At 36.7% G+C, this 25,748-nt stretch overlaps 1 protein-coding gene across 2 annotated transcripts in view; it reads right to left on the minus strand.

Moving 5' to 3' along the window:
• Positions 1 to 25,748, minus strand: part of TMEM67 (transmembrane protein 67) — a 37,016-nt gene that overhangs the window by 3,746 nt on the left and 7,522 nt on the right. The window contains exons 7-27 of one of the 2 annotated variants that reach the window (XM_030012556.2): positions 24,005 to 24,067; positions 21,425 to 21,579; positions 21,196 to 21,304; positions 19,489 to 19,575; positions 17,428 to 17,493; positions 15,082 to 15,238; positions 14,568 to 14,691; positions 13,300 to 13,405; positions 11,291 to 11,347; positions 11,097 to 11,195; positions 10,512 to 10,610; positions 10,382 to 10,390; positions 10,064 to 10,150; positions 9,265 to 9,364; positions 9,024 to 9,163; positions 6,376 to 6,516; positions 5,821 to 5,901; positions 4,547 to 4,663; positions 3,221 to 3,337; positions 3,034 to 3,138; positions 2,566 to 2,668 (exon numbers count right to left, since the gene is read on the minus strand). In XM_030012556.2, the coding sequence (XP_029868416.1) occupies positions 2,566 to 2,668; positions 3,034 to 3,138; positions 3,221 to 3,337; positions 4,547 to 4,663; positions 5,821 to 5,901; positions 6,376 to 6,516; positions 9,024 to 9,163; positions 9,265 to 9,364; positions 10,064 to 10,150; positions 10,382 to 10,390; positions 10,512 to 10,610; positions 11,097 to 11,195; positions 11,291 to 11,347; positions 13,300 to 13,405; positions 14,568 to 14,691; positions 15,082 to 15,238; positions 17,428 to 17,493; positions 19,489 to 19,575; positions 21,196 to 21,304; positions 21,425 to 21,579; positions 24,005 to 24,067 (2,122 nt within the window). The remainder of the gene's footprint in view (positions 1 to 2,565; positions 2,669 to 3,033; positions 3,139 to 3,220; positions 3,338 to 4,546; positions 4,664 to 5,820; positions 5,902 to 6,375; positions 6,517 to 9,023; positions 9,164 to 9,264; positions 9,365 to 10,063; positions 10,151 to 10,381; positions 10,391 to 10,511; positions 10,611 to 11,096; positions 11,196 to 11,290; positions 11,348 to 13,299; positions 13,406 to 14,567; positions 14,692 to 15,081; positions 15,239 to 17,427; positions 17,494 to 19,488; positions 19,576 to 21,195; positions 21,305 to 21,424; positions 21,580 to 24,004; positions 24,068 to 25,748) is intronic. The other variant, XM_030012557.2, reaches the window with a different exon arrangement.

The raw sequence follows: 25,748 nt of genomic DNA on the forward strand, positions 1-25,748 counted from the left end.
TGAAAAATGATTACTTCTGTGAAGTGCAAGTTTGTGGAGTTCATCAGTCCATGCTGAGAAAGCTGGTAAGAAAAAGGAAAGTCAGAGCAAGAGCTAGTTATGGCATTCTACGGCATCATAAGAGCTAGTTATGTCATTCTATTTAAGCAAAATAATACAAACCTTTTAACTTATAAAATGGCTTAACACTGATGGAAAACAATAGGAAAAGCCCACGTGCCACACGCAACTTTATTCACTCCTGAAATCTCAATCACATTGTTTAAAAAAGGCTGGTTTGAACAAGAAGCAGATGTAACTTCCTTGTCACTGAAATTTTTAGCAAGTGTTACCTCTGGCCCCAACTCAAAAAAATAATAAAAACATATGCTTAAAGCTTTACTTAGGAGGAGGTTCAGAGCTTAACATTATCTTTGTTCATTGGTTAACAGTCTTCCCAGGAAATGGGTCTTTTAAGCTTAAAATACCTTCTTCATAGCCAAAGTAGTCTAGACCACTTATCCACTTCTTTATTTTATCAAAAAGCACCACTTTCAAAAGAGAAAAGAACACTTAAAATAAACAATTAAAGAAAATAGATTCTTTTCCCTCTTTCTACTTTTTCAGGAAAATGTCTAATGCTGGTTTTATTGGAAACAGCATATTTTCATTACAAATTTTCTATGTCCTACTGCCATGAAATCCTGATGTGTGTCTAAACTGGAAAGCACGGCAATCTAAACCATCAAACAATGTATTTGTATCAATGCTTACGATTATGAACTTTGAAACAATGGCAGTCAAAAGACCAAACCTTTGTTGAATACTGCACAATTTGGAGACATCACATCATGCTTATACACTTATTTCTAACTCAGACATTGCATTCCTGACAATATTTATGGCTGAGTAGACCTGGGGTTTAGAATAGGGTTTGGAACGACTGATATTGCAAGGCGTGGAATCACAGACTGAGGCTGAAGAAAGTCCTAGTTATAGTTTTAAGGCAGATACTGGCTATCTGGCAACGTTTATTACTGAAGATAGTGCTTTACCATGACAGGGGAGGAGAGCCCAAACCTTTAATGAATTAGGTGTAGCTCAGATGTCTAGACTGAGCAAAAATATCAGACTACAACCATGGCTAGTTCGAAAGCATGTGCTGCATTCCTGATTATATAGCAAGGTTTGAGATTCAAATTAGGCTTCAGCTTTTGCAGCCCCAGTGTCATAGAGCAGGAAAAATTCTGCACAGCTCAGTGATGTAATCTGCGGATTGCTATTATATAAGAATAATGACATGTTTAGGATGTGTAATGGTCATCTGGTAATATCTAGGTGTTGGACTACAGTTCTGATAAGGTTAAGATTTTTTGAACAGTGAGGCTGGAGAGCCAAGTACTTGAGGAACTCAAAATGAGGGCTTGCATCGTCTTGGATCACTAGTTAATGTTTAGTTTTCATGTAGGTGGTGGCCATATTTATGGTTAGGGGTAGAATCAGGGTCTGAACTAAGGTTTTCAAAGATAATTTTTGATGGATTCTGTACAGCTCAGGGACTGAGGAAGCAGACTGGTATCAGGCCTAAGTTCACAGCTTATATTTCACTGCAGTGTGGATACTGGTCCCCAGACTGCATCTGTTAATAGGGGGAGACCAGGACTCAGGGTTTCAGAACCTTGTAAGTGGAGGAAGTGGAGGACCTAACACTGGGTGAAGATTCCAGTGATGCAGGTATGGTCACCTGGCAGTAATTATGACTAGGTTAAGGTTTTTAAAGCCTTGGTGTTTCACAGCTTCAATCTTCCAGGGATTCCAATTTAGGAACCTAGGTTGAAGGCTGAGATATGGTCAAGAACTTTCACTAAATCTGTTTTTAACACATGTATCGGTCACTTGGAAATACTTATGGCTAGGTTTAGCATGGGCTTGGGATTCAGGACGATGCATTGGAGAACCCAAGTCTGTCTGATTTTGCATAGCTCCAGGGACCAGAATCAGAACTGGCATCATCCCTATTTCTGCTGGAATACTCATTTTTGCTGTAGATATTGGCAATGCTTAAAAAGCTTCAAAATAAAATATTCAAGAACCCAAATTATTTAGTGGAGTCTGTAAAGATGAGTGGTGTATTAACATCAAGTATTCCACTAAAATGTCCTCACTGTGATCAATATTCTCTTTAAAGAAATTGTCTTTCTGTACTTTTAGTTGTTTCATAAGAAATTTGGTTCTATATAAAAAAAAAAGGCATGGAACTATTTAAATCTTGTGGGTCGTCTTTCCATTTACAAAGTGGATATTGGATCTAGATAGCAAGTCAAAGCAGCACTTCGTAAACACATGCATGTCTCTACACAGTATCCTTTTAGTTGCCTAAAAGAAAAAGCATTGGAGTCCAGCGACAAATTATAAATAGGATTTCTGTAACCTGAGGACCTTCTCTTAAATACCTCCCTCACAAGCGGTCATTTAATGACCCCTCCTGCTCTAAAGTCCAGTTTAGATTGTAAATCTTGGGAAAGAAATCTACACAAAACCTACATACTTATAATAGTACAAATACCAAGTCACAAATCTTTTTACCATTGTAAAAAATACTTTTCTCTAGTGGTTCCATGAACTCCATGCCAAGAATCCGTTCAAGCAGCAACTTATCTTTAACAATATAATCCATTTCTTTATGAACCTATAAGAAAGGGAAAAACAATACTGCTTGTTTTATGATTTCAAAGAAAAAGTACTTGTTACAAAGTGAAGTACAGCTATTTAGACCTTTATGAATGACAAAAAGCACTGTTCTATTCCAAGACAAAAATAAGTACATAACAAAAAAGGATTTGTCATTTTTAAGGGCAGACTGCACTGTTGGACAGTACTCCAAGTTTTTTTTTTTTTTGAATGAAGCACTGTTCTAGTTGCCATAAGGTCTTTAAAAACAAGTCTTTAAGGACATATGCTAAAAGAGAAATTACAGTCTTTCAGATTTACAATTTTTATTCTCTACTTACTATAATTATATTTTCCTTACTATAGTAACGTCAACATACATACGTGATCAATAAAAGAATTGAGAAATTTGTTCATGGTGTTGTATGCCCTTGTGCTTTGTTCGAAAGTATTTGCAGATGAGTCCAAAAGCCTAGCAGGACCACGTTTCTGAAATATAACATGACCATGACTTCAGCGGAAAAATTACATATTTTAAATAACATTTACAGAATACAAATATCTCACTTACTCTTGTCAGGGTTTCATGAATCCTGTCATAGTGCAGTCGCATTTTTCTTGAAATGGAAATCTGAAACGTCTGGCCATCTGTGTTCGGTAACAAACCTCTCTGACTACATAGATTTTCCTATACAATTAAAGCAATTGTAAATTAACATTACTAATGTCATTCATAGACCACCAAAAGTCAAAAGCTTTTAATTTCCTCTCTTTCATGTACACATAGTACTTAATATCTCTAAATATTTGGATCCACTGCACCCTTGGTTCTATTATAGCAAGATTTTCTTCGGACATGAAATCCTGACCCCTGCTGTCACAAAGTCATATTCCTCTCTTCACCTGTGTTCAGTTCATTAGCTTCTAATACATCTTTTGACATTCACCCTGAAGCCCTTTCTTTTATGTTTATTGTTTGTTCTGTACTTGTCCTGCTTTTTTTGTGCTTTGGATTCCTGACTTTTTCCATATGTTTTTCAGGTCACATTTAATAAATCTGAAAAAACCCTGAGAAAACAGAAAATTCGACACCTCCATAGGGAAAAAACTGCTTTTCCCAAAATCGTATTAAAATAAGCAATTAGGAAAAAATTATAGGAACACACAAGTAAAAAATATTATTAAAAGGATTCCTCTACATTTCAAGTTTGAGATTTAATTTTCACATGGTTATGTTTTTTTCTGTCCACTTATCATTGAAATAGAAATATCCTTTGTCTAAAGTACTTTCTTCCTACTGGTCCCTATAAAGATGCAAGATATCATGAAATTTAGTGCAAAGTGCTCCAATCTTGTATTAGACATTTTACATTTGCCTGATCTTGCAGCACAGATACAACATAGGACAAACTAGAAAAAATACTTCTTCAAATTAATCTCTGTAAAGAATAGGTTATATTACCACAGCAGAAAAGATGGAATAAAAGAACTTATTGGAAGAGTAGATGTTTCTTTATTAGGAGTTTTTCAGATTTGCCTCTTTATGAAAGCTTTTTGGTATGCATCTTTTTGAATGCGGCCATGAGCTTATGAAAAGCTTCAATATCAAATAGAGGGTTCTTAAATACATGAAAAAAAATTTTAGAAAACCAGGTATTTTATATCTATGAAATCTGAAGAAGTAACAGAGAAGAAGAGATAGTGAAGAAGAAGAAAGATGAACAGCTAGTTAAAAGAACTATTGAGTCATATATTTATACACCAACAGTTGGTATCTTTTAAGTATCATAACTTGGTGCAATGTAATGCACAGTTGCAGATCCATAATGAAAAGGTGTGGGGGTTTTTTATAAAATAAATAATTAAAGCAGGTGTAAACTTTAATACTTTTACTTACTGCTTCTCTCTTTAGGTTCATATTCATTTCTTCCATATTGGTATCTGCATGTCCATGCACAGAGCGACCATGGATATAATAACCAAAGCAGCTGTGTGACAAGAGAAACACTGAAATCTAAAAGAGATGCGGAAAAAAAGAATACTTTAATTAAACATTATCATTTTATTTTTGAACTTTTGAATTCACAGTGGAGATCAGCAAGACTAGCCCTTCTACAAATACAAAGTAGGCAGGTACCAAAATAAATACGGCAGAAAAATATTTAATAACTCATTTACTGATTAGTTTTATGTATGTTTAACTAGAAACACACATCAGCTTCAAGTTTAGTTTATCAACGGCAAGGATCACTACTTAATTCCACAGAGCCAAAAAATTAAAGCAAAGTTAGTAGCTTTTATTTTGATTCAAAAGTTATTTCTGTGATACATAATACATATGCATGATTCCAGCTGAGCTTCTAGGAGACTGTATTTAACAGAATTTCATTCAGTAGGATGCAATGCTTATATATCACATAAACCACAAAATTAACTCTCTCTACAACCCATGCCCTACATGGGTGTTTCACAGAAGAGGAATAACCAAGGCTGGAAAGGCTGATAAAAGGGGTTAATCTCTGTATTTTTAAAAAGTTCTGGATAAATGAGCTAATCCAATGTGTTCTGACTGCACTCTTCTTTGGTTAATAAGGAAAGCCTGCAGTACAAAGTTTCAAGGCCCATGTTTAAACTAGAGAAGTGGAAGTAGTTCAGATGCGAGTAAGCAAAAATGCATGAAAAAGGTGATAACTGTCCAAGAGGGACAACCATGAATTTCAGTGGTTGAGGGACAACCACAAGATAGGAGCAGAAACTGTACATAAACATATTAAATAAAACCAAGACGGCTGTGTCTGTAAAACGAAAGCACTAAAATGCAAACCACTAGACAGAACAGCAGCAAATGGTTCCAGACCTAATTTATGTCATACTTTGTTACTTTTAAATTCTGTATGAGCACATGTAACCAATTTAACTTCAAAAAACAACCTAAAAATCCCACGTCTAGAAGAACACATTGATACCTATGGTTCCAGAATCTTTTTCCAAGTTTAACTGAAATCTTCCTGTAGATTGTACCAATAAAGTGAGCTGAAAGAAACACTGACTTTTGCTGTTAGCTAGTAATCTCTGATTAAATTAAATGAATAAATATTATTTAATACTCTTATATCTTATCTATTATTCTATTAAAAATGCCACTGTACAAAGAGACAAAGAAATACTTACGTTGCTCATGCAACATAAATCAACAAATTGGCTTATCTTATCTTCAACAAATCTTTCATAAAACACAGAAAAAAATATAATCTGAAATAAATAAAACACATTTTTTTAATTAGTTCATCAGAATTGACTTCATTAAGCAGTTAACTTCACAGTTTAACACCCACAAATTACAGACTTCGGTAGGGGCCACCATTGCATTGGACTCTGAAATGGGATCAACATCCTTCCTCTAAGTAAAGTTGTAGCAATAACCTGCTTTTCATTTTGAGCTTCGAGATGCTTCAAAGTTGTTTAAAACAAAACAAAGCGATTGCATAAATTCACATCTTTGAGAGAATTAAAATTCTGACTACAAGGTAAGATGTCTCACAGCTCAGAAGATTCATTTTGAGTTCTAAAGGTGTACCATGCTAAAGCAGCTAAAAATCTAGATCAAGCAAAATAGTTAAGAATACACCCAATGCTATGATACGTACTATGGATTGCCTAGTGATATATTCTAGCTTCCAAGAACCGTCCTGAAAATGATAATTCAGTATGTCACGTCTCACATACCTGTAAGAAGGCAATGGCTAGCCAGAGTGCAGCAGACACACCAAATCTTAAAATACGGCTCCAAGGAGCTATGAAACTCTCACTGCTTCTTGTAAGACTAGAAGAAGAATCCATTAAAGCCAGGTTTGAAAATCCTACCACCTGAAGAGATAAGAAGGTCAACATAACAACATGAGGCAATGAATAGTATTAATTATGACTCTGCTGTTTCCATCCTAAGAGGAAATAAGAAGAAAAAATTAGGAAAAATGGAGCTGGGAATAGTAGCATGTTCACTATGATAGAGCCCAACTGTGTGATCCAGTGTTACTACTGAGAAACTTAATTAAAAACATAAACTGTACATATGTGTGTTGATACATAAATTCAAAAACATATGCAGCTAAATCTCACAAAAAGTCAACATTGACTTTTACTGAAAAACTCCAAAAGATTCTACTGTTAGACTGCATAGGGATATTATTTCTGCCAAGTTTCAGCTTTTTGGTCCTATGTGTTCCAGTGTTAAAACATTTTTTTAATCTGTTTTGCAACGCTAAGAAACTGATTTTTTTGTTTTTATTGAACAGAAATATATTTCTCTCCACTGTATGGCTGAATCCATTTTAAATAAACAATCTAGTAAAAGTTCCCAAATAAAAAAGATGAGAGAAACACTATGTCTTGATTAAAGATGTGAAAATTTTGTGAAAATCATTCAGAACTGAAGCTGCACCAGAAACATACTTGTGGTGGGTTGACCCCCACCACAGCGGGACAGGGAACCCGAAAAACAAAAGCAAGAAAACTTGTGGGTCAAGATAAAGACAGTTTAATAAGGAAGGAAAAGGGAAGAAGGTGGTGAAAAAAACCTCCACGACAAGTGATGCAAAGGCAATCACTACCTACCTCCCACAAGTAGACCGATGCCCAGCCAGTCCCCAGAAAATCCCTCCCCTCCATTTTTACTGCTGAGCATGATGGTATATGGTATGAAATACCCCTTTGGTCAGTTGGGGTCAGTTGTCCTGGTTGTGTTCTCCTCCCAGCTTCTTGTGCAGCCCCAGCCTACTCGCTGGGGGCCTTGATGCGGTGCAAGCACTGTTCAGCAATAGCCAAAACATTGGTGTGTTATCAGTCCTGGTTTAGCCACAAATCCAAAACACAGCACCCTATGGGCTGCTATGAAGAAAATTAACGCCATCCCAGCCAGACCCAGTACAATATTGAAAAGTTTTGCTGCCAGAGTGCTATCTGCACTAGCCAGTTAGTCAACACTGCCATGGCAACCAGTGCCAACCAGCGGCTGCTTTGGTGCCAGGCATGAGGCCTGAGGGGAGGGAGACTCCTTCTACGCTTCCCAACTTCCTCCAACTATTACTTTTCCTGGCTTGTTTTCTACTACTGTACAGCGTGTCACCATGATTAATGAGAACTGAACAGTCACTTTATCAAAATTGCTAACCCAAGAAGACAGGTTTTGAGCAATACCCAAGTTCCCCCTTGTAGTGAGCAGCTGATGGCCATATCTACGCCGTGCATTACACTTCTAGGGAAACTACATTCCAAACTCCACCATGACAATGAAAGTTATAAAGATTATCTGAGGTTTTCACAAACACCAATTTTAGCCTATTTAGGTATCTTTCCAGTGGCAAGAAAGGGATTCTCCAGAGGGAAATTCATAGCAGGAGTTATAGAGCAAGTTGTTAATCACTCTCTATTAGGAGTAGCCTCTCCCTTTTAGTAATATCAGGAGCCTATGAAGACTAACCTGAGGAGATTAGTTAGTTTTGGGAATATGTGCTCTCTTTTCTCCCATTCTTTCCTTGTAACATGGCAACTAAGTTGGTCCTGGCCTGTATTTACCAACAGCAAAAATACTGATGTAGTGAATGAGCAAAGTTTGGGGTATTTTACTGTATTTAATTTAAAAGAAAAATAGGAAATTTAAAAACAGGACTATAAAAATGAACAAAAGTATTAAAAATATGTAAAAGAACCTCACATAAACAACTATATGCTACACGCTTTAAGAATACTTCCCAAAATAAAAGTACTTACCAAACTACAGAAGAATCAAACAAAAACGTTTCTGAATAGCTAAAGCACAATTTCTCACATATCCTTAAGCTGTAACTGAAGGCATCCTGCTTTGTGTTATGCCATCAGTAACAGAACTGGCACATTTCATTTCCTACTTTATAAAAGGTCACTATAGCAAATTAGCAGGAAGGAAGCTCAGTTCAGATAAATATGAAACCAGAAATGAAGCTGTAGACTGTGGCAGGAGAGAGCCAGTAGGCAAATAAAGAATGGGGTGTGTACACAGATTTATCAGTCTCTTAAGCCATTGGGATAACTCATTACCTTAAAAAAATCCAAACAAAACTAACAAAGGTCTCTAAGGTAATTAAAGGTTGTTTTGGTTTTTTTTTAAAAGTCTTCCTTAATGAAATATTGCAATGACCTATATATACATACATATAAATTAAAAGTTGTATTAAAATAATTATTTTACTAAGTTACATGTTTTGAAGTGAACTTGGAGGTCATCCACTATTACCATAGAGAATGCAAGAATTAAAAAAACAGACCCTTGTGTTAGACTCTGGTTGTGAATCATAAAAAATTACTAACAGTAACAATAATAATTGTAGTAATAATACCTCCAGAAAAAAAAGAACTGCAAGCACTTGAAAGAGGGGATTTATCTTCCTCACTGTCTGAATTTCATTCCATTCATTTGCTATAAAATATGTCCTCCATATGCTCACAGGTGCAGCAGCACTTTTAATAACACCTTCACCTAAAAAGAATACATACAATAAAGCTCTGAAATTTAATACTTGAGAGTAATATCCAAATTTAACCACAGCTGTTTATACAAACAAGCACAGTTTGAGTTACCTTCAACTGCTTTAAGAACTTTGCCCTTAGGTCTTTCCCAGTCAATGAAGAAAATATCTATAGTAAGTTGTGAAACCAGCAATTGTAAGAATTGCAGAGCCTAAGAAAGAAAAAGGAGAAATATAACAAGTAAGGACAGCAACAGCATACAGACAAAGATGAAGAAACAGTCATTGTACCTGTCCTTCATTAAACGTAACAAGTAATATACTTGACTACACTTGAGACTGCAACTTTGTTACCAACTTTTGACACATCTTTTTTTTTTTTTTAAATTTAAAAGCTTGGAATAATGGTAAGTCATGTGATGTTGTCCAAAATTATGAAGAAAATGCAGCAAAGTAACAAATTCCAAAAAATTGTCTAAGTATTTTCCCATAAAATATTAACCTGTATTATGAATTCCAATTCAATACCCATAATTAATAAAATACTTGTATGTCCCATGAAGAAAGAATACCGATCTCTGAATTCTACAAGTATGTTTAAACAAAATTATTTTAATCTGTCTTCTTTTTAATCAGGAACTGACAGCACTTATATTCTGCTTTATTCTTGATATGGTGTTATTTGGGTTTCTTTACACCTTATTCTTGAAAGAATAATTTTCCATAGATATCTTCTTAGACATTCATTTCCCTATAAAGACTCCACAAAGTAAATTTCTGTGGAAAAATAATTCTTGGAATAAAATAATTGTTTATGTCTATACACTAATAAAATGAACTGCACAAGATGTTTAAAAACAAGCTTGCTGAAAATATACAGAAGCATATGTTGAAATGTCTTTAATATTTACCTTTAAACTAAATGCACACGCTATGTATGTAACAAAATCTTCTTCTTGAGATGGAAGTGGTAAAAGGACAGAGACAAACTGCTGAGCCTATAATTGAGAAGTTACATTGAAATAGTATGGATGGCATATGTAACAACATACTAAACGCTTAAAAGTGAACAACATTTTTCAGGAAAATTCAATATTTAATATGCAATCATTTTGAATTTGTAAAATATTTTAAGTGACTATTAAGCAGACTGCAAGTAGAATGAATCCTAAGAAACAGGTGAACACAAAAATTTAAGCACACAAACCAGAATATGATATAGAACTTGCCTCAATAGTCTGACCAGAAAGGCAAAAAAAAAAAAAAAAAAAAAAAAAAAGAAAGAAAATGAATTTTTGTGTAAAAATATATATAATATTAATAGGTTTTCATAACACCCAAATCTGGAAAAACACTTACTTTGAAGAACACAAGCCAATAAATCCCTGTGCCCACTGTGATGATAAAGAAAACGTTGGCAAGGTCTCCAGCATAAAACAGTAAGAACTTCAAAACCGTCTGCAATTATAAAAACACACTGTAGAGATCTGTAAAACTAATTAAGTAATGCATATGTATATTCATATAAAATTTTATGCAGGTCACACTACAGGGAACTCCAGTACTGAAAAGCAGCCTCGAACAAAATTTTTCTACTGTGGTCATATATTTATGGTATATTCAGTATCTGAGACTCCTACATGCTAGTCTTTGTTCAAAGAACAATTAATCTGAAAACAGTCCACTCAACTGATCAGAACAGCTCTGTAAATACCTTTATTTCTAGCAAAAGTATTTCCTAAATGACAACATCAGAATCCAAAAAAATGCAAAAAACCTACTTCCTCCAATGAGCCTAACTCTAGGTCACAGTTCTATGCACCTAGGCTAGAAATCATTTCAGTTACCTTAAGAAACAGAAAAGTTATATCACAAGGAATGATAGCAAAGGTCTCCTTAAAGAGAGGAAAATGTGTCCCTTTTTAGGTCACCAGCTGTTTATACCTGCAAGTCAATTATAGAGCTTCCTGTACGCCTCTTCCAGCCTGCAGTCTTGAGAAGGGACCATAACACTGCGAGCCCACCCAACACACCCAGCGTGATCTGAAGAGAATGAAAAATTATTTGCAGATATTTTTAAAAACCACAAAATATAAGTAAATCATTATATCGACAAATTAAAGGGAAATACAACTTACATCAGTCTGAATCTGAGCCTCTGACTGATTCATCTCATAATTGACTGAGAAGGAAACCTGAATATTAAGATACAAAAGTAAATATGCATAGAAATTCTGAAATGCTACAACCATTATAGACAGTGGTAGTTTTCACACATTCAGTTAGTGGGAATTCCCATCTAGTGCTACTATACAAGGACAACATATATCTTCTTTTACTGTATACATCTGACCTGGTGTGCTACAGTGCCAGGCTTAGTACTAGCATATGCTCTGCTATGCTTAGTGCAGATTTCACCAACAGTAATGCCTGCTATCTGCAAGTTACTAGCTGTACCTAATTATAATCCTTTAAATGTGCATAATTTTTTTCCTTCTGAGACACCAAAGGTTTGATACTTTCACTTTTATCAGTGTTGATTAAAAGTAACTTTAATGTAATTACAGCAATAGGCAAGATCACAAAGTGAGCTCTTACATAGCTCAGACACCAATTTTTTTTTCCACCTTGAATGAAATAAAAATTGTCATGCAGCTTCAAAATTGCTCCCTCTAGCTTAAATATCTATCTAATCTGAGACCTATTTTGACTTTGGTCTGAAAGATTTGCATCTTGGTTTTATAACATTCTGGCCTGAGCATTTGTCACTGCAAGGCTAAAGTTAACACAGGTATGATAATGAATAGTATTTTTAATTCGATTTAAAAAAAAAGGACACCCCCCCCCTCAAACCAATCCCTCCTCCCCCCCACCTTGGCTTCCTAAAACATTTGTTTCTGTCAGAGCTCATTCTATTACCTCACTTGGATTTAAGTCTAAACATGCTCAGTTACTAGAATCTCAGTATTTATAGAACTTGGAATGAAATTCAGTGTATTTTTTACTTGCACAACATTTGTTAAATGCAACAAGACATCCAAAATTGACAAGACCTCAGTACATCAGATGTAGATGTAAGGATGAAATAGTATAACAGAAAATAGAGAAACTGAAAACAATTGTTCTTGCCATCGCCATTTGAATGAATTATTTTCTAAAAACAGTGCTGGTTTTGTGGTTAAATAAAGACATCATTTAGGCAGGGAAGAATTGTCTGACTAATTTTTCTATCATTCTAATTCCCTGTCTCTTCTTTCCTTTCATGCAGCTAATATGGAACGCAAGGAATGGTTCTAGCACCAGAAGTTTCTAGCTAGATGTCTGTCTGTACTGGAAGCCTGAACTGTTGAAAGTTGATAAGCAGAAAATGTTAACATTATAATTTTTTTGATAGCAGAATGATTATTTTACTATATTAAGCTCAACATTTTCACTTTTTCAAGCAGTGCGACCTAACAAGCAAACAAGGCACAGGAATAGGACATGTGAGCTGCTGCCCATCATGGCAGGCAAAAGTGCAAGTAGGAAATGTCCCCTTCTGCATCTGCTACAGCAGAATTTGGTGGCTTTCAGTAGAGAAAGATCCCCCAAACGGATCTCCAATCCCTCTGGCTACAGATTTTTTTATTATTTACTTTAATTCTTAGAGATGTGCTATAAAAAAAATACACGGCAGACAAAATACTAGAGGATGTTTTAGATATATTACCAATATTTTAACTTAAACTACAGGTGACCTGAAATATCCGTCCCCTAACAACCTCCTCTTAATGCACTGCTTTATATATTCTATTTCTTGCATAAATTGCTGCCTTCAGTGCATTGCATAAAGAGTACTTCTCCTGTTATTTTCTGTGTGTATTTCATTTGAACTGTAGCCTTATTTAGCATTTCACAACCAAATGTAAAATTCTAAGTATTTTAAGTTAAAAAAGACTCAAGATGAATTAAAAAGAGAATACTTTTAACTGTTCTGTTTTAAAAGCTTTAAGTGTTAGTGAAAACTTGCAACTTCATAACTGGGCAGAGCTAGAAACTTACTAGAATTTTACCCCCCCACCCCAAAACATTCACTCAACTAGAATTCCATCAGAAATAAAAATATGATTAACAAATCAGTTCAATTAAGATAGCACAAAGATCTCACCATCACACTCTGGGTTTCAGGGTTTTGGACAAGCACATCTGTGTAAGCAATAGTAATTAGAGGAGGGTAGATAGTTCCTCTCTGAGTATGGGATACCAGACGAATACTGCAGAAATACAAACAGGAGTATTATTTTTAATACAGAAAATGGATGACTTGCTTGGAACGTATTCATTGAAACTTGTACTAATAAGAAAATACTAAATGAACAGAACAGCTGATCAATAAAATGTGAGTTTCAAACCCAATGATATGGCAATTCACATTTTAAAAGCAACTGGAATGTACAAAGGCATGTACACGAATATATAATAAGAAAAAGCTGGGAAGGATCATTTATTTGTAAGAAAATACCTGAATCAATCTTTACCTACTGCTCACGTTATGATAGCTACAATTGAAGTAAATTCCAAAAGGTAACTTTTCTCAAAACATTACAGAAGGACCTTTTCTATGTGTATTTTGAATTTCTGGCATTAGCCTTTTTTCGAAGGGGGGGTGGGAGGACATTCTTCTAAGATACATAAGCTAATCCTTATTGTTTGAAACAATGTAATATGTAATTCTCAGCAAATGGAGTTAGTACATTAAACTACTCTTCAGGATCATTACTGGTATGGATCAGTACTCAGTGCTACTCAGCCATCTTTTTAACTAATAAGTTGTGAAGAAGAGCCGAAGAAGAAGGGAGATCTCAATTTTTAGACAGTTATCTCAGAGGAAGACACTACATAAAGAAAAAGAGGTTCTTCCAAAACATATTCCAGTTGAGATTAACCATCAGTAATGACCTTAACAGGTAGTCTTACAATTTCAGTTAAATGACTATAAGCCTGTTCTGGATTGTGTAATGGAATAGGCAACAGTTTGTAAAAATACTGCAAAAAAGAATACGGAGTATGAAACAGCATCCTTGTATAGTCAGCAACATACACATCGAAAAAGAATAAACAGAGGAGTTTTTAGGTCTTTCCAGATGACATCTGCTTCTAAGATGTGACTGAATGCCTGCTAACTTGTATTATGCATACATAGTCTGATCCATGCCACCTGGAAATTAATCACAGTAATTTTAACCCCCACAAGTCAATGTTATGTTTTCTCACTCACTCATCAGAACAACCTATGGAAAGTATGCAATGGAAAAAGCAGCACAGGACATAGGAGAAACAACATAATAAAACAATTTTCTTTTAAGACAATAAAACGTAGACTGCACAAATTTGGCTTTATTTTCTATGTACTATATATTATATGCAATTAGTCACCTTATTGTTATTTTGCTAGCAATCCTAATTACTCTTGGTAGTTTTCCCAAGTCATTCTCTTTTCCACTTAGCGCATCCACCAAAAAAAATCGACGAGTCAAAAGCCAGTTGTTCATATTACTGCCTTTGAAAAAACATGACAGTCACATAATATTTAAAAAACTAATTCAACACACAAAAAGAATGAAATCTACTAGAAATGATACATATAACTGTATAATACATATAACTATTCAGGAAGTACAATTATTTATTTTCAACTTAAACAAATACATCGTGAAATTAGATTACTTTATTTGTGCATATTATTGACTGGGCCAGTGTATGCAACCACAGCTTGCACTTAACACTATCAGAACTTGCCCCCAAAATACTAAATTCTTAAAACAGAAACCAGTTATGGTGTGTTGTGGTATCTTTAAACAACTCAGTAACAGTAATTAACACAAATTCTTTCTATTTGAAGTTATTCAGATTATTTACGTTCACAGAAATGTTACTATGACAGCCTTACCTTGATTAACAAACATTTCACTGTACTGAAGATTCAAGTTTAAAACTGGCACGGCCCAAAGATATGGCTGTCCATTGTCACCATTATATTCAAGGAATAGGTCATAAAAGATTGGATTAGCAAAATCTGATAAAATCTTCAAAACTGGAATTTTGCACTACAAGAAAAAAATTGTTAAAATAGAAAGATCACTTTAGCCATTTAATGATTTTATCAAGTTGTGGAATCTTCCCCTACAAAATTATTGTGGAATCTGTCCCACTTTCTCACAAAGCCAAGGCATTGCAGCTATTTGCAAGCAATTACAAAGTACTAATGATTTTATACAAACCTCTTGGAAATGACTGCAGTTGACTAGAATGACTAATGAGGAGAATGAAGCTCTGCTAACATTTTTCAACAGATTAGGAAAAAATATCCTAGCAAATTTCACAGACATAAAATTTGAAACAGCACAAACACTCAAGTCAAGAAACACAAACACTGAAGTCATGCGGTACTGCGTCTGGTTTTGGGCTCACCAGTACAAGAGAGAAATGGAGCTACTTGATATAGTCCAGCACAGGCCACTAAGATGATGAAGGGACTGGAGCATCTCTCCTATGAGGAAAAGCTGAGAAAGTTGGGACTGTTTTGCCTGGAGATAAGGCTCAGGGGGGGATCTTATCAATGTGTACAACTATCTGAAGGAAGGGTATACAAGACAGAGCCAGGCTCTTTTCAGTGCCCAGTGACAGGACCAGAAGCAATGGGCACAAACTGAAACAGGAGGTTCCCTCTGAGCATCAGGAAACACTTTTTCACTGTGAGGGTGACCAAACACTGGCACAGGTTGCCCAGAGATGTTGTGGAGTCTCACTCCTTGGAGATACTCAAAAGCTGTCTGGACACGGTCCTGGGCAACTGTCTCTAGGTGGCCCAGCTTGAGGAGGGGGGTTCGACAAGATCATCTCCAGAGGTCCCTGCCTGCCTTAACCATTCTGTGATTGTGTGAAGAAATTAAATGTGAAAAGAGGCAGTTTTCTGCATATGTGAACAACTATGCAGTCTTTAAATACTCATATAACGTCAACCATGTTTTCTCCAAAGCTGTAGGAAAAAAAAAGTGATGCATACAATCCGTGAATATCATTACATTAAAAAGTACTCAGTAAGTTAATATTTATTGGTGTTTATATTTAAACCCAGTAATACTAACTGCTGTTAATACTTAACAACAGGTTCTACAGACTCAATAGATCAAATACATAACATTTTAAAAAGCACAAAAAAAGAATAACCATACTGGACTAGTTCAATGATCCTAAATAGAAAGTAAGTTTCCATTCTGTCTGAAATATAGTTTAAACAACATTAAACAACTTGGAAGAGTAAAAATATTTAACAAAGTTTTGTCAAAATTATTTGGTAGACACTTCAGTTTTTCAAGGACTAAAGCTTTGACAGCTATTACACTACAAGACTTTCACACCACCCAAACAGCAGCCAGAGTTTATCTATTTTACACTGCAACCCATAATGCGGGGGATGGTTTTGAATGCAGACGAGTTAATAAATAATATTAATGGAGATATAGGTATTAGATGTTGCACACACATATGGAGTTTTATAAAAATGAAGAAGTTATTTCTCCACCCCCCTGTCAAAGAGACTACCAACTCTCCATTTAACACGTAAGTAAAAAAAATGAATGAAACTTTATTGCTGGCAGAACCATGTCTATGTCTGACTGAATTTAACATCTACATATACACAAGCTCAGGTGCTCTATCCTCTCTCCCTTTCCTGGTGTTTAGTAAGGTGTGAAAACCCCAATAGTTTTTTCCATAGTTAAGACAGCTAAAGAATCTCTTTCCTCTGATGAGTCATCTGTTCGATTAAAACTTGCCTTCAATCTCTTTATTGAATTCACCGAAATCAGGGCATATATTAAAGAGTTAATGGGACAACATACAGGCATGACATGATTGTATATGTCGTCTTTCCATATGAAACCTGGCCAAAGAGGGAGGCAGGAAAATTAGAAGTTACAACACAAAGTATATGACTATCAGAATTCAGGCATTGTGTTCTTCCACTGATTAAGTCAGCAACCTCACTAATACAAATGCCAGGTCAATTTATTTTGATTATCCTATGTAGTACACAAGTTTTGTGATGTATAGTTAAATAAAAAACCCACATTTATTTCACTGCATAATAAAGAAATTAAAATAAGCAAGTTTCACAAGAAAGAAGTCCATGTTGCAACTTATTGCTAAACTCCAGAGGTCCTTCAATATGCACTGAATTACTGATGACTTATAAAGCAACTTAATTCAAAATAGCATTTTATCTCTTACTTACACTTTGTTGATAAGTTGTTCCAAATGCATAAGCTGCATTCAATTTAGTTTGGGTATCAGGACAAAGCTGAACAAAACATAATTATAACTAGGTTAATTCAACAGTATCATTTTCTCACACGAAATATTTACAGGTACTCCAAGCAGCTTATGTATTCACAGTTCTCACAAAAGATATTTTGTTCTATTTTTTAAGAAGAAAGGGATTGATTTTGAAGAGTAAACACAAGTATTTATTGTACTAATATTGTTGCTCTTAAAATGCTGTTTTAGCTTATTCACACTTGCAAAGTATTTTTCAGTTCATCACTGAAGTTGAAATCTGTGGCCAGCAGCATCCAACCAGGCAAAAATAATCTTTTTGGGGACTGAATGTTTAATGCACTGTGCTGTCTCAAGCTTTATTGGTGGCTCCTGCTAAATCCAAGAATCCCATCAGAAAAAAACTCCACATTCATATTGCCCCCCTTCTCTTAAGGTAGCATTCTCAGAGGATCAAAGTTATCATGGCAAGTAACAGATTTTTTTTTACTTTTTCAATGTAACTTTTACATTTTCTGCAAAGAACAAGCCATTCTAAGTAGAACCCAGAAAAATAGGCTAAATTCTAACTAAATGAGCATGGCACTTATTGGACGGCATAGCCATCTTCCCAAAATGAAAATCAAGTCTAAATTTAAATAAAACACAATTCTATTAATGTGCAACTGAAATTCTGGGAATTGCTACAATTACACATTGACAGCACTTTAGCACTGTGATGTCTTATCATCACACACAATCTCTTACATTAAAAGAGGCTTTGAATAGAAAAGCTATTCCTTTCCCATTGATTTTTGATAGCTACTAAAAGCTCTGCATTTAGGAAATTAAGGTGTCCCAATAAACCTTAAAATCTATGCACAGTAATTGGGTTAGTAACCTGTTTTCTCAGACACTAGTTTTCCTTAAAATCTGAGAGGTAGATGCAAGAGAGTTCATCCCAAGACAGTAACAAAATAAATAGCAGTCACTATCTAAACCCTGAATGTCAGCTGCTCTTCTGTAGATACTGGAGCATTTGAAGTTACATGCTCCAAGAGTGACATGAAGAGCCTAGAAAAGGGGACAGACAATTCCCAATTGTTATTGCTAGTGTTCCTATTGTTGCCTGCCTAGGGAACTGCTGAGAGTGCCTAGATCACCACTGGACTGCTAAACAAATTCTACTCTGTAACATGTTTCACAGCTGCCAATTTCAGCTAACTGTTAGGCTAATTACTATTGCACTTTCCACTTGCTGCTTACTTGTGTTTTTCCCTATCTATACAGCGTAGTACTGCTAAAGTAGAATGTGTGTGTGCCACTGAAATCTGAGGGTAGAGTGTCCAAGGATACTGTGAATCTTCTAGCCAGTGTTCCCCATTTCTAAGTAAAGTTTCCCAGCAAGTTTTTGAAACTTTCTGTTATGAAAAAGCTAGGCAGATGCTAGCCAAAGTGTACATTTTATATTTAAAACCAAAAGAAATAAGCAAACAAAAAATCCCAAGAGAACTGAAAGAAAATGGGGTAGTAGATCAGTTTTTCCTACCTCTCTTGACAGTGACATAACTACTGATTTGCTTGGCATCCCCATAATGTGTGAAAACAGGTGACAGCATCTAACAGGGACATGCTCACAGAATCATCTATAAACATATGTGGACTAAGACTGTATTCTTTAATACACTTTTCTTGACAGGAAAAAGAGGGCTAATAATAAATTATGTACATGGGTAACTGTATGCTGAATGGAAGAAAGAGACTGTTGGTTCTAAATGACTAGCGCTGTTTTTCAGAGCTTTCCAATATTCTAAATTTATATTGGTCCAATGGATGAAGACAATGTTGCTGAATTTATACTTTTCATTTTGTAGAGATCATCGTGAGCAAGAATCAAGGGCTATTTTCCCTAATCTAGCTCTATAGTTACCTTATGCACTGTCACTAGTGTAGTAACCAAACTCTTGGCTTTTGTCTTAATTTGGGTAAAGGCAATCAGAACGTTATGGTATCAAAAAAAGATAATTAAAATCAAACATACCTGTAAGATGCCTCCTTCCACACTTTGCCATTTAAGAAAGTTTCCTGCGGCATCAAATGAGGCTGCAATAAATTGCAGCTTTACATCCTGATGATGAAAAAGATACAGAAACAATGAAACTGCCATAAAGTGGACATACACACTTTAGGGATTGCTGTCTCATCGTTTGATGCTTCCCAAAAAATTCCAGCATAATGCTTCATTTTTCTCCCCCTTTGATTTTATGTTTTTAATCTTGGTTTCGCTAGTTTACTTTGTTTAAAAAACCATACTTTTACCATTCTTCTACAGCTTCACTGGTGACGTGGAGAAAGTTCCAAAGGAACTTCTACACAAGTAGACATGCTCTAAACTAATCAGAAATCCATGCAGATTTCTAACGTATACCAGGCTGGGATCTTGAGGGCTTCCAGGACCTTCAGTGTTAGGAAGAATAATAAGTATTTTAGTTGTTAAAACAATTGCTGCATTGCAACATTGTTTAATTTAAAACACAATCTTTTGGAATATGGCTGAAAAAACCTATTATTTTATTTCTGAGTCAATAAGAAAACTTAAGATAAATTTGGCAGTATGACCGACAAACAGGCTATCTCTAGCACTACTTTCTATGATTAGCTTAACTTGAATAAACTATTCTAGTTATTCTAATGTTACAATGAATCTGTAAAATAAAACACATTACTGTTTGATTTCTTCTTAAAACTGTGCCAGTTAACAAGCTACTTAAGCAGTCTATTCCTCCCAGGGATGGATACCTGGCTTTGTTAACATTGAAATGATTGTTTTTCCTCACCTCTTTTTTTTTTTCTCTTTTTTTTTTTTTTTTCCTAATTCACTGTAGGAAGAGGAAAAGGCTGAAGTAATAGACTGAATCCATATCTGATACAACTCAGCTTGTAGAGATTTGCAACAGAAATATTGAGGTTGGTATAAATGAAGTAGGGATAGACAGGTGCGTGTAAGCATCAGAAGCAACAAAAGAAAGGGTTAAACACTGCATAGCAATAAAGAACAACACTGTTCCCAGCAATAAAGCTGAGAAATGGGTTGTGATAAAACCACAGTACAGACAACCTGTCAGCAAAAGACCCTGCACTTTGGCAGCAGGAGAATGGCAGCAAAGTTACAGTGCATCACATATACCCCTCTTTTTCCAATTAGCTCACCAGGAAAACTGACAAAAGGGTGTATATATTTCAAACGAGGGAAAAAGACAAAGACCAACTTTGCCTCAGATTTACAGAGATTGAAGTAAACAAAACTCTGAAGCAAAGGACAATGCCAAAACAACTACTAACTCCTAAGGGGTATAAAAGATTTGTCTAATTACTAGTTCATCACTGCCAATCCAGAATAACCTTGGGGACACAATGAGGACTTAATAGCTGGCAGCCCTTGCTCCTTGTGTCACACACAATTGATCCTGGTCAGACCACTCAAGGAAGCACATCCTGGCCTTATGAGAACGTGGGTATGAAAGCATGAGCAAAGCAAATGTGTGAGCGAGTGTAAGTCAGTAAAATCATCTTACCTAGAGATTTTTTACATAAATACCACCTTCCTCTTCCGTAAGACCTCACGCTGGTTTTGTTAAACTGACTGCCTAAAAATTATTTTTAGTAGAGCCACATCTGTAATAAATCTAAACCTCTTTATGTCCTCTTCCTAATGTCCGCTTCCCAATGTCTACTACCCAACACCTACCTTATCTGTTCCTTTAAAACTGAAGATTGCAGGGAAATGATTTGCCTCAAGCACTTGGGATGCTAATCCTGGTTGATCACCATAATATAGCCATGGAAGATTATGCCTCCTGAAAACAATTACAATGTTTTCTCTAAAGAAACATAATGTTTTGCATCAAAGAACATTTAGAATAATAATTTCTATAAAACACTATTAAAGACTGAAAGTTATGGAAAAGGCAACTTACCAGAAGGCTATTGAATGAACAATGCCTAGCCTTGCTGTATTGACATAAATATACTGAAATAAACCACAGGCATCAGTACTTGAAGAACTCAATGAGTTCATATTCATCACACACATATTTCCAAGAGCTTGGCATGCTGTTAGATTAGAGTACAACTGCAGTGGAGAAACACAAGAACACAGAAAAGTATTTATTTACCCCTCCTTTTGGTGAGGCAATCATAAAATTAATGTTATCTTTAATAAGCCACTCCTAAACCCTCGTTTTTACTTGAAAGTAATTTCGTTTTGTCAACACCTAATATTTTCTCCCAGCTATTCAAGTTCCATATTTTTATAGGTCTGGAGATGGCAGCATGAAATCAATGCTCTCGCTTTTTCAGTTTATTTTAGTTGCATCAGCTAGATGGTATGATGTGACAGAAATGTCAAAATCTGCATTTAGAAAATGAAGTACGAATCAAAATGTTTAACATCACTTAGGCTGTATGACAAAGATGACTCCATCAAAGACCTAAGACTGACAACTATAGCTGCATGTATCATAAATACCTTCTTTTCAGTTTTAGTACTTTTTCTATTCTGCTCTTCCTAAACTATGTTGTATTTACACTATTCTTCAATTTTGGTAAACAAACCACTGCCATGTGATAGGCAGAGGTGGTGCCTGGCATCTGTGTGCAGTGATCACTGCACTAGTATTAACTTGCCACCACCTATTGCCTTTGTGTGGGTCAGATTGGCAGTTGCATGTTACATTCAGGTAGCACCTCTGAAGAGCTGAGCAGGCTGAGGAAGACAAACAGGATAAACTTCTGTAAGTGACAAGGATAGTCTCAGTTTGTAAAAAAGAATGGGTTAAGTAGAATACATCTCAGAGCTATGTGTATGAGATGGCGATGGGAACAGCCACAAAGGTGATCTGGGAAAATACTGAACAGAAGTCTGCTGAAATACTGACACAGAGAATGCCTGCCAGCCTGGGAACTGCTAGCCTGGGAACTAGTCCTGGGAATCAGAAACATCCCTGAGAAGTGCAGCTGGGTACATAAACACCAGAGACATCCTGAGATACCATCGATAAGCACAAAACCAAGGAACTGTAACAGAAACTTATAATCTGGAAATGTGAAAAATAGTCTGGAAAAGAGGGAAAACATTCTAAGAAAGTAGGAATCAGCAACTGCTATTGGCTTTTCTAGCTTAAAGAGCAGAAAAACAGTCTGGAAAAATAAAAACTGGTCTGAGAGAATACAAAACATCATCATCTGTTGGCTGCTCCAGGTGGTGCTGTCCTATACCGCCTTACGTCTCTGCGATATAAAAATGACTTACTTTTTACCCAAAATGGAGAGTGAATCTGTCCCTGTTGGTCTGTCTGTCACTCTCTCTCTCTCTCTCTCTCACACACACAGAGAAGTCCCCCTGCACAAACTTTTCTATGAGCTCTCCTAGGCAAGTTATCAGACCATAGCTGGGGACACCTGGCTGACTCCAGACTCCGTGATGCAGATCATCTTTGAAGTGAGACTTCATCTGTTGTTGATTTCGAGGCCCCACTCCTGGAAGCCATTTCGTGAGCTCTGTACTGGTACTATTTTGAATAATGAATATACATAGGCATGCATATAGGTAACTGATCATAAGTGTATTTGCTGCTTTACGAGTGATAATTTTGTAGTAACTTGTAATATTGAAATATATGCTTGCTGCTACTATTGATTGCTGCTACCACTGGAATACACATATACTTGCTTTAATAATCGTAAGTATACTCATTTTACTGATAGTAATTTGTAGTAATCTGTAATAAAGAAATGTAGGAAATAAAGACTCTGTGTGCTTGTGTATTATGGAATTCTGCAAATCCACTGTTGTGATCTTTATACACTTGTAGGCCAGGTAACCCTTTGGGTTGTGACAGATTGGGACAGAAAGTAGGGCCTGAGAAGTTAAAATCTGATTTTGAGGAGAGGAATACAGAAGGGAAATGAGGATGTGTGATAACAGAGTTGGTAAAAAAGAGGCAGAGGCATATCCCCTTCACAAGAGTGCATGATTCTATTGCTGCAGCCACTCTTCTACCTATGGTTACTGCCACCCAGAGCATCATAATGGTAAATAACACTTGCATACATAAAGCAAAGCAAAGCAAAGCTAAAAAGGATGGTTCTATGGTTATTCTTCTCCACCACAAAACAAAATGAAAAACTGAAAGCCAAGTAGGAGGTAAAGACCAGCTGCCAATCAATACTGAATACGCAAGAAGTTGATTTTCTGAGTGATCCCTTACTGGATATTTTCAGTAACGGTTCACATACCTACTGACTATTGCAGGATTTTTTCTTTAACACCATTCGCCCTGTGAAGATTCCAACCCTGGAGACTTGTTTTAACATTGACTAGTGCTCAATATTCTTTCTAAATATTCTGTATATATATTTCTTTCTCATCTACTTTCATCTCAAATAAGATTCTTTAAAAATAAGCAAGCTAACTTCCAAAAATTGAACTGCCATGCTTTTATACAGAGTCTCACTTCTGTATAAAAAAGCAAACTGCAAACATTAATGGAACTCACCCAACAGGCAGAGGCTGAGGACTGCAGGTTTTTCAGAAACCACGCTGATGTCAGTGTTATACCCTGTAAATAAGGAACTGCTTCAATGCCTTTGGTCAGAACAATTTATGCATGTGATGGGTTGACCCTGGCTGGTTGCCAGGTGCCCACCAAAGCCGCTCTATCACTCCCCCTCCTCAGCTGGACAGGGGAGAGAAAATATAACAAAGAGCTTGTGGGTCGAGATAAGGACAGGAGAGAGATCACTCACCACTTACCGTCACAGGCAAAACAGACTCAAACTTGGGGAAAATTAACTCACTTTATTACAAATCAACCAGAGTAGGGTAATGAGAAATAAAACCAAATCTCAGAACACCTTCCCTCCACCCCTCCCTTCTTCCCGGGCACAACTTCACTCCCAGCTTCTCTACCAACCCCCCCCCCAGCGGCACAGGGGGACGGGGAATGGGGTTTACGGTCAGTTCATCACACGTTGTTTTCTGCCGCTTCATCCTCCTCAGGGGGAGGACTCATCACACTCTTCCCTGCTCCAGCATGGGGTCCCTCCCACGGGAGACAGTCCTCCATGAACTTCTCCAACGTGGGCCCTTCCCATGGGCTGCAGTTCTTCACGAACTGCTCCAGCATCGGTCCCCCACAGGGTCACAAGTCCTGCCGGAAAAAACCTGCTCCGTGTGCTCCTCTCTCCACAGATCCGCAGGTCCTGCCAGGAGCCTGCTCCAGCACGGGCTTCCCACGGGGTCACAGCCTCCTTCAGGAACCCACCTGCTCTGGCGTGGGGTCCTCCACGGGCTACAGGTGGATATCTGCTCCACCGTGGACCTCCCTGGGCTGCAGGGGGACAGCCTGCCTCACCATGGTCTTCACCACGGGCTGCAGGGGAATCTCTGCTCTGGCGCCTGGAGCATCTCCTCCCCCTCCTTCTTCACTGACCTTGGTGTCCGCAGGGTTGTTTCTCTTACATGTTCTCACTCCTCTCTCCGGCTGCCGAAATCTGCCTGTCCCAACTTTTTCCTTCTTAAAAATGTTATCACAGAGGCGTTACCACTATCACTGATTGGCTCGGCCTTGGCCGGCGGCGGGTCCGTCTTAGAGCCAGCTGGTATTGGCTCTCTCTCGAACACAGGGGAAGCTTCCAGCAACTTCTTACAGAAGCCACCCCTGTAACCGCCCCCCTGCTACCAAAACCTTGCCACACAAAACCAATACAATGCATAACATAACAGTCTGGAAAACCGTCAGCTAAAATATGCTATTTTCTAAGAGCATTCTGTCCTTTGTAAATGTCTCAATCAAACCAGCTCAGTTCAAACCACAACCATAATGCAGTAATTTCTTGCACTTCACTAAATTAGACAAAATATACAGAACAAGAGCAGAAATATTTAAGTTTTGAATATGGATTCTGTGACAAACAGATTTTCTTTACTGCACAAGGGAAGTACTAATGATTTCAAGGGTAAGGTGTTGACTGGGTTTCCTGGTTTCGGCTAGGATAGAGTTAATTTTCTTCCTAGTAGCTGGTATAGTGTTATGTTTTGGATTCAGTATGAGAAGAATGTTGATAACACACTGATGTTTTCAGTTGTTGCTAAGTAGTGTTTAAGTCAAGGATTTTTCAGCTTCTCAAGCCCAGCCAGCAAGAAGGCTGGAGGGGCACAAGAAGCTGGGAGGGGACACAGCCAGGACAGCTGACCCAAACTGGCCAAAGGGGTATTCCATTCCATGCAACATCATGCCC

Source organism: Aquila chrysaetos, chromosome 4 (assembly GCF_900496995.4).
Source record: "Aquila chrysaetos chrysaetos chromosome 4, bAquChr1.4, whole genome shotgun sequence".
In the NCBI taxonomy this organism is placed as follows: Eukaryota; Metazoa; Chordata; class Aves; order Accipitriformes; family Accipitridae; genus Aquila; species Aquila chrysaetos.